Source organism: Octopus sinensis, linkage group LG13 (assembly GCF_006345805.1).
Source record: "Octopus sinensis linkage group LG13, ASM634580v1, whole genome shotgun sequence".
Taxonomy (NCBI): Eukaryota; Metazoa; Mollusca; class Cephalopoda; order Octopoda; family Octopodidae; genus Octopus; species Octopus sinensis.
The window spans coordinates 36,504,744-36,518,163 of record NC_043009.1 but is presented as its reverse complement, the minus strand read 5'-3'; the positions used below and the strand labels follow the sequence as shown (position 1 = coordinate 36,518,163).

Sequence of the window (13,420 nt, the reverse complement as noted above, 5' to 3'; positions counted from 1 at the left end):
ACTTATGGAAGAGGGAGATTCAGGAAGACATGGGATGAAGTACTGAAGGACAACCACAGAATCTTGAATTTTTTGGATGAGATAAGAAAGGACTGAGACACCTGGTGACTTGCCGTACTCAAGAAGATCCATCTTCCATAGCAGAAGTATTCCCTGATGATGAGGATTGGTCTGTAAGAGTCCTGTACTGGTGCCATGTAAAAAGCACCGATGGCATGTAAAAACACTTGTGGTGATGGCATGTTGAAAGCACCCAGCACACATTGTAAAGGGGTTGGTATTAAGAAGGGCAAACCAAATCAGACTGAAATCTGGTGCAGCTTTCCAGCTTGCCAGCTCTGGTTAAACTGTCCAAACCATGGCAGCATGGAAAACGGACTTTAAAAGATGATGATGATGATGATGATGATGATGACGATGTGTGTGTATGCATGTATATGAATATATGTATGTATGTGTATTCGTCTAAGTTCATATTCTCCCTTGTCCAACTGTATGCTGACTGTAAACAAAAGGTAACAAAAGGGCTACACATATGGTGCTATTTGTTTCCAGTTCTCCACATAACCATGTCTGGACTGTTTGTTATTTGATAGACTGGGGTATTATTACATTGCTTGGAAATAAGAAGGGCATAAGAAAATAAGAAAAAGACACACTGAACAATATAATCCTTGATGTAAGAAAAGGAGGTATCATTTAAGCTGGAACACCTTTGATCATGAATCTCTGATCATGGTCTGAGGTTAAACAGCAAGAAAATAAAACAATAAAAAGAGGAGAAAAATGTTAAAAAAAGACTGAATAAGAAAATTTCAAGTATTGACAATGGACATACACTGTTCTGGCACCCCCTTTCATTTCACGCATGGCCTGCAGGCGACATTTGACAAGTTCTGTAGGACAAAGTGCAAATGCACAGAAAAAGGCAGCACCACTTCCAGCAAATGCATTGTGAATAGGTGATAAATCTTCCACCTTCTTATGTTTTGTAACAAGAGCAATTGCCTTCTGGCAAAATCCATAGAACAAGAAGAGAATAGCATTTTCCGAAATATTTGCCACAAGGGAAGGCCCGGTACCAGCATAGAGGCCCCTAACAATGCCATCCTTTTTGAAAGTGTCGGTGAAACAGTGGAGACCATTTCTGTACATGGTTGGAAACGTCTGCATCTTCACTTTGACTGTGTCTAGTGGCTGACCGATGTAAACATTGGCAATCCCACCTGGAAGTATAGAAGAGAAAAGGTAGATTGGTAAATAGATAAATACATATATAAATAAATAAATGCACAGACAGGTGGGTGGTGGATGGATGGACAAACGGACTGATGGACAGACACATAGACTGGTAGATAGATAAATGGAAAGAGATAGATAGATGGCTGGATAGCTAGGTCAGTTCTAGGTAAGCTCTAGCTGCTCTATTCAGGTAGACAACTGCTTGAGATCCAGATATACTTACTAAAGATACAAAAGGGTTTCCAACATTGCAATGGCTTTAGTCGTTATAAAGAGAAGAGCTTACAATATCTTTAAGTAACTCCTTGAGTTTCTGGTTCGGGCAATGCATCTCTAATTTTTACACATTTGCATACATACATAAATACACACATGCACCCCAATGCACACATATCATCATCCTTACTTAACATCCAGAATTTGTTGCGGTAGAATATTTATGGACAGATGCTCTTCCTGTCTCCATATAGAAAATGCAGGAAACATTACTATCTAAAATTTTTCCAAATAAGAATCATAATATCATAAGAGTACATTCTTACCACAGACGTTGACTATTGTGAGGGGTGGTGGTGGAATGAGTGTTTCTAGGAGGATGAGGGACAATATTTAAAAATCTGATAGTTCATTATCATAAACATTAGCTTGAGGGGTGAAGAACTTATCCAAAGTTGTTTATGATGCATCATCACTTTGTACAGTTCAGTATAGGGATTGAGCTCATATATATATATATACACATACACACATGTGTGTGTGTATGTTCATATACATGTTTGTGTGAATGTGTACATATGTAGATATGAACGCAGGAGGTTTATGTCTATGTATTGTGAGAATAAGGTTGCGTGTATTTTTTATCTTTTTTCTTTTTTTTGTTTTATACCTATTAGAGTAACTTCCCTTTTATTCACCGTTTTTTTTTTTTTCATAGTGTCTGTCGCTATTAATAGTCAATGAGAATGCATTGTAGCTCTTTGCTCCAGCATTCGAAACTCTGAGTACCATAAAGACAACCTTTTATTGTTTGTTCTAAATTATAACATATATATATATATATATATATATATATATATATATATACAGTATAAGAATGGGCTGAGTATGATCTATTGGATGTATAATGGCAGTTCAGCTGACAAAAAAGAGTAAAGGTATACAAACTAAGAGCTCAGGAGGAGGTAAATCCTTGTACCGCATCATACCTTAAAGGTACAAAAAAAGAAATAATAAACAAGCAAGCACCACTGAGATGCAAGTGAGGAATGAAGGCGGCTTTAATCTTACCTGCCGTCCCAGCAGTGAAGTCAATGACTCCATCGACAAGGATTGATCTTTTAAACTGTGTAGTTTGTACTTCCATCACTTTGGGTCAGCAGATGTAATATATGGACCTATTATAAGAGATTAAAAAGAAGGAAATAATAAAACATCATCATGATCATCATCAAAATTATCATTATTTCCATTATTGCCGCCTTCATTATAATCATTATCACCATTACTCTCATTTTCAACGCCAATGAAAATATTATCATCACAATCTTCACTTTCACATCATCACAGCCTTCATTATTATTTCGCATAATTATTAGAGTATTGGAAACTATGCTTAGCAGCATTTAATTACAGCTCTTTACATTCTGAGTTCATCCATCCCTTTTAAATCATGCTTAAATAAGAAACCCTTGTTATTACTACTGTTTCTTTTTTATTTTGTGTAATATATTTTATAGGACCAGGTCCAGACTATGGGCCAGTGGTACTATAGAGAAGATATCACTTGATTGGCAACACTTTATCAGTTGTTCCAAGTAGTGTGATCTTTCTGGACTACCTAAATACCTATTTCTTTATTACCCACAACGGGCTAAACACAGAGGGGACAAACAAGGACAGACATAAGTATTAAGTCGATTACATCGACCCCAGTGCGTAACTGGTACTTAATTTATCGACCCCGAAAGGATGAAAGGCAAAGTCGACCTCGGCAGAATTTGAACTCACAACGTAACGCAGACGAAATACCGCTAAGCATTTCGCCTGGCGTGCTAACGTTTCTGCCAGCTCGCCGCCTAAATACCGATGTTGTCCAGGATATGGTTGATGAACTTTCACATTCCCTTCTATGTAAATTCCAGTGCCCCAATGACCAGTGGTATTATTTCACTTTTCATATTCTACATCCTGCTGATTTCCATCTCTAGTTTCTCTTTGAATAGAAATGTTTCTTCAGGAAGGTATTTCATAATTTGAGAATTAGGCACTTCCTGTCCTTCATATCATTGATAACAATATCAGCCTTGTTGGATTTATTCCCAATGTTTTTGTCATTGTTTAATGGTAAAGAAAACTACTTTTATTATCATTCCATCAAAGAGAATGGATATAAAATACTGCATTTTGTTGGGTTTTTCTTCCTGTTAAGCTTTAACAAAAGGCCTTAAAGCAAAAGTACCTTTCTAAGAATATAACACATTCCAAGAAAGGCAGATTTTGGAACACTCACATTTCTTTCATCGTGCAACCAGTCTAGACAATATGATAGTTTTTTGGGGATTAAATCTCATGTTCTAATGAGAATTGGTATAAATTTCACTTTTACTGCTGGACATCCCCTCATTATTGATATTTCTACTCTTTAATCAATGTATTTTGAGATATTTTTCTACTTTTTCATTTGCAGTGTTTTAGCTTGAAGAAAATTACAGCATCACTTATTATTATTATAGTCTTTCATCATTTCATAGTCAGCTGTTGCAAGTGGTGTGATCTCTCTGCACTGTATAAATATTGATGTTATCACATACTGAGGTTGATGTAATCAACTAGCACCTTCCCCCAAAATTTCAGGCTTTGTGCCTATAGTAGAAAAAAAAATCATTATAATTATAATAATAATAATCCTTTCTATTATAGGTACAAGGGCTGAAATTTTTGGGGTAGGGAACTAGTAAATTACGTCGACTCCATTGCTCGACTGGTATTTATTTTATCAACCCTGAAAGGATGAAAAGCAAAGTCGACCTCGGTGGAATTTGAACTCAGAACATAAAGACAGATGACATGCTAAGCAATTTGCCCAGCCTGCTAACAATTCTGTCAGCTCACCACCTTAATAATAATATTAATAATAATAACAACAACAATAATAACAATAACAACAACAACAATAACAACAACAGCAGCAATAATAATAATAATACTAATAATAATAATAATAATAATAATAATAATAATGATGATGATGATGATGATTATAATAATGATAATGACAGTGAGTTGTTTGATTAGCAGAAATGCTTTTGGAAAAAGTGCTTGTAGTATTTTTCTTCCACTCTTTACATTCTGAGTTCAAATCTCACAGAGGTCATTCATTCCTCTGGAGGTCAATAAAATAAAACAACAGTCAAATACTAGAATTAACTAACACCCTCCTCATATAATCACTGACCTTGTACCAAAATTAGAAACTAATATTATTATTATGGACGTTATTTCTGTCACTTTTTCAAACTTTCAATATCTATCAAGGTCTTAAATTGATAACCAAGAGGTAAAGATACAAACTGTGTCTTTGTCACACATAAACATATACAACCTCCACTCTTAATTATCACCAATATAGAATTTATAGCAGTTAATTAGTTTGCTGTTTAAGATGTCTTTTTGCTATTATTCTAAAAAATTAAGAAGTAGGTAATCCTGTTAAACGTGGAATAAGTTCAGAAATGATCTTGCTGAACATTTGAAGCACGAAGTTCTTCAAGAATGAGTAAATTACCTATTTAAATGGACTGTTCATATAATTACCATTACTGTATTCATAAATATAACATATACAGCTCACTTATTATTGTCATAATAAACAAACAGAAGTTCATGTATGAAGTTGATCTTTTTTCTACTTCAATTATTATATGAGATCAAGGCTTTCAAGACATCAATCAGCTGAACTTATTTGCAGAGCAGCTTTTGAAACTCAGTGAAGGGAGACTTCCAATTGATGAAGAACAGTTTCTTACACTCAATCCAATATGATTCCATTGATGATTTGGTGGATGAAATCTTTCCTAATCTTTTTCATAATTACAACAATACAAATTGGATCTGTGAGCGAGCTATCTTGACTCCAAAAAATGTTGCTGTACATAGCTTTGATAACTCAATTGACAATGTTGTTGATGATCAGGATATTGTTAACTACCCCATTGAATTTTTGAACTCACTAGAACTACCAGGTACAGTTCCTCATTGTCTTCACTTGAGAAAAGAGATTCCTATTATGTTATTGCATAATTTGTCTCAACCAAAATTATACAATGGTACAAAATTAAATGTGCACAAACTTATGATGAACTGCATTGAGGCAAATATTCTCACTGGTTGTGGTAAAGGTGACACTGTCTTCATTCCTCACATACCGGTTATACCATCTAATGTCCCATTCCAATTTAAGCGGTTACAGTTTCCTATCTCACTTTCTTATGTCATGAGCATTAATAAAAGTCAGGGCCAAATACTAAAAGTTGCTGGATCGCAACTTGAAGAGCCATGCTTTTCACATGGCCAACTTATGGAGGAGCATCATGTGTGGGATGAAAGACAAAACTTTTTGCCTATTCACTTTTAATGCAATATGAATACTTCAATAACTTAATTTGTCATTACTATTATAACATTCAAGAATGATTAAATTACCTATTTAAATGAACTGTATTATATAATTGTCATTATAGTATTGATAAATAAAATAACACATACAACTCATTATTATCATATAATAAACAAACAGAAGTTCATGTATGAAATTGATCTTTTTTCTGGTTCAATTATTACATGTTTTTCTCTTATAAAAATACACACATACAGGAGGAATAAATTAACCCGATCAACAATGAGTATTACTGCTAGTTAAAACATAAATAAGGAAATGTTCATAGATTATAAAATATGAAATATGCCTAAAGAAAAAGCATAAGGAGATGGGGGTGATATTCAAACATTTCTTAGTATCTTGTTAACAAGAAAGTAAAAACTTGCTTTCCATCAAGTAAACCATGCTAAATCCAATTTTCTCTGCAGTGAGTTAAAAAATGTCTGCTCATAAAAGCAGTGATTCCTAATAAAGGCACAGAGCAGAATGTGTTTTTTTAGAGGGAGCACCACAGGTTATAGTTGATTATATCAATCCCAGTGCTTCACTGGTACTTACTATATCAATCCCCGAAAGGATAAAGGGAATGTTAACATTAGCAAGATTTGACTCAAAAATATAAAGAAGCATAATTCAATGTCAGACGTTTTCTTCAACATTCTACCAAACCTTTCCGCCAATACCAAACAATAATTTATAATTAAATAATTATGGACAGGAAGGGCATACAAGAATCTATGCCCACTCCCCACCTATGAAAAAAATATATACACATAATTCGAAGGAACTTGTGGAAGAGGGAAACCCAGGAAGACATGGGGCTAAGTATTGAAGGCTGATTTCAAGACACTGAGCCTTATGAAGGAGATGACAGGGGATTGTGATATGAAGGGCCTTGCTGTTCTCAAGAAGACCCATCCACCACAGCAGAACTGATAGTAGTGCTGTTGCCATATAAAAAGCACTGGTGCTAGTGCCACATAAAAGCACCTAACACACTCTGTAAAGTGGTTGGCATTAGCAAGGGTATTCAGACATAGAAGCCATGCCAGAACAGATAATAGAGCCCGGTGTGGCCCCCAGCTTTACCAGCTCCTATCAAACCATCCAACCCATGCCAGCATGGAAAACAGATGTTAAATGATGATGATATACACGAAAACTAAGTTGGTAGGATTTCCATGTGGTTTTATGTAGCAAGTGGTGGATGACCACAACAAATGGTTGGCAAGATGCTCTGAGACTTGTCTAACCACATCAGTGTGGAAAATAGACTGATGATGATGATGATGATGATGATAAGATTTATAGAAACAGCAATCATAACTACAACAAATTGCTTTGAAGTGGGCCAGTTTATAAATTTGTTTTGTGTTGTTCATTAGCTTTTATAGCGTTTTTTTTTCTAAATCAGTGGGAGAAAGAGAAAATGGGAAATTAAGAAAGAGAAAGGAGAGAATATATAAGTGTTATTGCAGGTAAAGGAGATTGAAGAGAAAATGAGAGGGAGAGAGAAATGAGGAGAGAAAGAAGGAGAGAATGAAAATAAGAAGAGGTGAGATAGGAAAGTAAAGAACAGTAAGAGCAGGGAGAGAGGGGGGAGAGAGAGAGAGGGAAAGAGAGAGAGAGACTGAATGAGAGTAAAGTAAGAGTTGAGAGGAAAGTGTAATGAAGGATGGCAGAGGTTAGGGGTTGAAATTTATGGAAGATAAAGGAAAGAGAGAGAGAGAGAAAGAGAAGAAAGATAGCGGATAATAGATGCAGGGAAGGAAAGTAGGAGGTATAATTTATGAAGTTGTACAGGCCAAATACAAGGAGGGAAATATGAAGTGGGGGGGATATGGAGAGGGAGAGAGAATGAATAAGAGAGAGGGAGAGAGAGCAGAGCAATCAGATGGGGGAGAGTAGAATTGGGTTGTTGGGAGGGCCATGTCCTAGAATGGACAACCTATATTTTGAGAGTAAAGATTATTATGAAAGGTTGAAGGTGGGGAACATAAGTAGAGAAGGTCAATCGTTAAACTATGTAATTTTGTCAGAAGGATTCATTTTTCTCATTTTTATTGACCCCCACCACCACCACCACCACCACCAACAACAACAACAATGTACTCCCCCATTGTGGGAGTCACTATGTAGTCACTCAATCTGCTAGAAATAACAAACCACATGTCCCTCAAGTAATACCCTACACAATGACAATGTGATCCTGGGTTTTCTGCATATATGAAAATGACAGGATGGTCATGGTTGGAATGCCTTGGAGCATAAATCTACTCAGCCAGGCACAGCATTTACGAAAGTTTAAGAAATATGTTTTTGTTCCCAGTTCAATCTAACGGCATAGCATCTTGGCCAAGTGTCTTTTACCATAGCCTCCAGTTGACCCATATGACCTATATCTTGTGAGTAAAATTGGTTAGATGGAAACTGTGTAGAAGCCCTTCAGGTGGATTGTACCTGAAATTTAAAGGCCCAGCTTTCTCATTCACTGAATCACAATGATTCTGCCTGAGGATTATATCAAGGGTATTATCCATAGCTGAGTATCCTTAATGTACTCAGCCACTTCTACATTAATCCAATGAGCAAGTGGATTGAACAATGCTTCTGTGTGGTCAAGTGAACTGCTAGAAATAGCAGTCAAACACTTCTCAAATCATTCATTACTATCTTAAACGAATGACATATTGATAATATAACATAATATGAGCAGAATTCTGTTCCTCATATAACACCTCATAACTTTTTTATCTTTTGGAATTTTCTGAAAATATTTGTGTATTTGTGTTCTACACACAGGAATTCATACAATTATGAAAAAAATATCTTTTTGTAATTTTTAAAATTAATTTTTTTTTTTAAATCAGGGTTTAAAATACAGACAGTCCAAATTTTTTTGCTTAAATCCTGGCAATGGACCATTAAATTTCTTTATGGGGAGAAACACATTGAAAAACATCAATATGTCAGAGAGACAAAGAAATGAGGAAGGTATCAGGTTGTCATTAGATATGCTAAAAATAATGGGTAAATAACCCTTAAATCATACACAAAATTTTTTTTTCTGGCTTTTGCATAATTGTATAAATTCTGAAAATTCCCAAAAATAAAAAAAAAAGTTATGAGGGGTTATATGGGGTATTTAAACCAGAACTCCACCAGTATTAGAAACATGTATGAAAAAAAGATGGCATGAACATGTTTGGAGCATCCTTAATTATACACACTGATCAGAGCTGACAAGGTATTAAATAATGACAATAACATCAACAAACATCTCCACTATCACAAACAATATTAAAACAATTATCATTACCACCACCTCATCATTTAAACTAGCACCACTGACAACACAACAGCCACACCATCACCACTACCAAAAATACATAACAAATCAATACTACAATCATCATCAACTTCACCGTTACCACCACCACCACCACCACCACCACCGCAAAAACAACAACAACAACAGAAATAACATCACTCCTAACATCACCTTCATTTCCACCGTCACAACTCATCACCAAAACACTGTTATTATCATAACACCAACATCTCCCTCACCACCATCTCCTTCATCACCAACATCAATGGCACCACCACCACCACCACATCACATTCTGCCATGTCATCACTGCAATCTGACCATAATTATGGCTGCCACCATCACCACAAAGGTCACTAAATACCATTATTTCAACCAGCACTATTAAAAGTACAAGTGGCTCCCCCTTAGCATCAACATTAGGGTGGATGACATTGAAAGTGCTTAAATGATGTGTAGTAAACATCAGTGTTATTGTTGTTGTTGTTGTTGTTTAGCACTGGGCTGACTCTCATTGAGCAGGCCTATGATTCCTCTCAGACATGACCAACCTGTTGTTTTTGAGGTGGGGAATGCTATCTAAGACTACACTGTGCAATGTGTCTTACCGCTTTCTAAAAGATGGTGTGGTGTGAGCAGAGGAAGATTTGGCAACTATTTTGAAAAGGTCAGACACATAAAGAATGTCTAATTGGTATCATTTATCTTTATGTTTGCTTATATTTTAGCTTAAGCAATCCAAAATAATCTTAACTAACAAAAGAACATAACCTTGACGCTGTAGAGGAAAAGAAATATTTTGTTCTAATAGTTAATAATAGACTGAATGATGCACTACAGCTTGGAAAGAAAATGCCTCCTGTCCCAAATGTTCTTCCAATAATTTTTGAGACTTTGGTGAAACCACACCTAAGATTTTAAATCATCATTTGAAATTGAGAGACAAAGGAAAGATAAAGGAGGAAAACACCAGAATCTTATGGCAGATTACAGCTGATGTGCTCAGTACTACTTAGAATCACCTTATTTACTTTCCAACCTGCTTGTATGTATGTGGTCCAGGAGTATATGAATTCATGAATACTATACCTTACTTAAATATGTATGTGCACACACACACATACATATAAACATACATATATAAATATATATGAAAATTAACAAAAAGAAGAAAGAGGATTTGCCTTGGGGAGTGGAAAATCCAATGTTTTGAACAGTCCTTCTTCAGAGAAAGTTGACAGGAGAGAAATTAAAGAGAAACCAGTAGAATTTTACATCCTTTAAGTTAGAAAAACTTGGCTGCAACTGATAGGGGGCACAGGATCATGAGATTTTCATACATATAAAAGAAGTGGTGGGAGAGAGAAACTGGATGAGAGAGGTAGAAGTAAAGAGAAATGGAATGAGGAAAAGAAGCAGGTGAAGGTGAGAGTGAGGTGAAGGAAAATGAAGTGAGAGGGGAGTTGAGGGATAAGAAGGGAATTACTTAACAAATGGGAGGTATAGGAATAAAAAGAAGAAAAAATTTAATTTAACCCTTCAGTATTTAACCCTTTCGCTACCATATTTATTTTGAGATGCTCTGTGTTTCTTTCAATTGCTTTAACTATAACAAAGAATTTAGTAAAATAACTTAGTTATCATTAAGCTAGTGTTAGGAATGTAAATTGTGACTAAGGTTTGGTGGAAGATTTCAATTCAAAACTTATGAAAACAAGACATTTTACCACATAACCAGAGCCGGTTTTGGCCGGGTTAGTAACAAAAGGGTTAAACCAGCCATATCGAGCCCAAATATTCTACCTGTTTTATGTTCAAACCAGTCAGATCTAGCCTCTCACACCTACTAGTGGAGGCATGTGGCTTAGTGGTTAGGGTAGTGGACTCATGATTGTAAGATTGTGGTTTCAATTCCTAGACCAGGCAATGCATTGTGTTCTTGAGCAAAACTCTTCATTTCATGTTGTTCCAGTCTACTCAGATGGCAAGAATGAGTAATCCTGTGATGGACTGGCATCCTGTCCAGGTGTGGGACATACACATCATGAAACCTAAAATCTGGCCTTTGTGAGTTGGCATGACTTGAGAAAGTAATTTACTTTTTTTTTTTTTCTCACACTTACTCTACAACATTCTAAAAATACACAATCACATCAAAGAAATCTCAAAGCTGTGAGATAATGCATAACTAATTCAAAGCAATGTAAATAAATAAGCATTATATCTGACAAAGTAAGCTGAATACTGAAGGGTTATACCTGTTGGTGACATGATACTAAGTTCAAATATGAGAAGTTTTTTTCTGTTTCCTTGAACATGTGGAAATGCTATACAACTGAGTAATGGAATGGCCTGTTGTATATAAATGGGTGGTAATACATAGGCCAAGCATATGTAGTAGCTTAGCTTTAAAAATGCTTCTGAAAGCTATCAGCAAGACATTGGTCTGTTTCTCCAATATATAGGGCACTGCAAAGTTTTCATATGATGCATTATATGAAGTTAGACAAGGTGCAACAGACGTCCTGAGTAATATGATGTTATGTCTTAGACCCAATGATGGTTGTAGAGTTGTTAATGGTAGTGGTAGGTGATGCATCATGAGCAAGTGTATTTAAAAATGCCTGCGTGTTTGGAGCTGCATACTGTGGAGTTTCTTACCAGGAGATTTCCAAGGTTCCTATTTTTTTTTTTCTTTAAGTAAGGAAGGGTGGTGAGGGAAAGATTGAACCAGTTGTGCGATTCCTCATCATCATTTAACGTCCACTTTCCATACTGGCATGGATTAGAGAGCTTGACTGGGACTAGTAAGCTGTAGGGCTGCCCCAAGTTCCAGAGTGAATTTGGCGAGGTTTCTATGGCCAAATGCCCTTCCTAATACCAACCACTCCAAGAGTATCGCGGGTGCTTGTTACGTGTTACTGGCATGGGCGCTCTTGCATCTCACAGGCACATGTGCTTTTACAAGACACCAGCAGGGAAGCTGTTACGTGTCACTGGCATCAGCCGCAACTATGATTTCACTTGGCATGGTGAGTCTTTTCAAGCACATCAAATCACCAAAGGTCATGGTCACTATTATTTCTTTCTATATGTGTAGGCATGGCTATGTATTTAAGAAATTTGCTTTACAACTACATGTTTGGGCAAGTGTCTTCAACTACAACTATGGGCAAACTGAGTGAATTTCCAAGAAACTGAAAGAAGCATGTGTTTGTGCATGCATGAGTGTGTACGTGCACATATATCTACATATATATATATATATATATATATATATAATATATATATATATTTAAAAAAGGAGATGTGGAACACGAGTTGTGATATATAAAAAAAGGAAATGAAGAAAATGCTGACAAAATAATTTAAGTAAGGGAGAGTGTATTTAATTAGGTGAAAGTTCTTTTTACTGGTTGCGCATTTGTTATGCTTATCAAAAGATATTTTTTTAAGAGAGATAGAGTTCCTTTCTGATAGATTTTTTTTCTCTTATCTGACTTTATGTTGGGTTTGCTGTCTCTTATATGTGAAAAAAGAGGCTCCAGAGTTGTTTAAGATTTGCTTGGTTTCGCGCCTAAAATTTCTTGTGGACAATGGTCAATACAATTTTGATTGGTCATTATAAAGGGGTCACGTGAATGTTTGAATGGAAGTTGATGTTGGGGTAAGAAAATAGGCTCCAGAGATGTTAAAATTTGGCTAGTGTTGTGCCTAAAATTTCTTACTGGTCATAATAAAGAGGTCACGTGGATGTGGTCATAATAGAGAGGTCACATGAATGTTTAGAATGAATGTTGATGTGGGTGGTGTATGGAGTTTTCAAAAATAGCTTTGTTGAAAATTCTTATTGTTCAGGCTGGTCAGTAGATGTCATGTGGATATTTTAAATAGCTTTTTAGCTTGTTGTTAAGGAGTGTATTTTCCGCTTGACTGAATTTGAGCTGGATAAGTAAGTTTGTTTAGGACAGGAAGAGCTATATGTATGTATGTGTGCGTGCGTGTGTGTGTGTGTGCATGTGTGTGTGTTTATATGTATGTTGGGGCGCGTGCGCATGTATATATGTGTGCGTGTGTGGGTACAATTTTCAATATTTATAGTTCTGCTGGCCTTGTGCCTGTATCGGGAAGCAATGTGTTTGTGTGAAGTCAATATTTATAGTCATTTCCAAAAAATAGTGTTAGATGTT

At 35.8% G+C, this 13,420-nt stretch overlaps 2 protein-coding genes across 5 annotated transcripts in view; one reads left to right on the top strand and one right to left on the bottom strand.

Annotated features, from left to right (window-relative positions):
* LOC115218634 (mitochondrial ornithine transporter 1) overlaps window positions 1-13,420 on the bottom strand; it is a 43,351-nt gene that overhangs the window by 16,498 nt on the left and 13,433 nt on the right. For 3 of the 4 annotated variants that reach the window (XR_005001673.1, XM_029788547.2, XM_029788548.2), the window contains exons 2-3: window positions 2,530-2,636; window positions 839-1,226 (exon numbers count right to left, since the gene is read on the bottom strand). Coding sequence is in view for 3 of the 4 variants with exons in the window: in XM_029788547.2 (XP_029644407.1) it covers window positions 839-1,226; window positions 2,530-2,605 (464 nt within the window). In the remaining variant the exon portion in view is untranslated. Of the gene's footprint in view, window positions 1-838; window positions 1,227-2,529; window positions 2,637-10,414; window positions 10,547-13,420 lie in introns of those variants that run through there. The other variant, XM_036508313.1, reaches the window with a different exon arrangement.
* LOC115218275 lies at window positions 5,249-5,875 on the top strand. Its single transcript, XM_029788025.1, has one exon. The coding sequence runs from the start codon at window positions 5,249-5,251 to the stop codon at window positions 5,873-5,875; it is 627 nt and encodes a 208-aa protein (XP_029643885.1).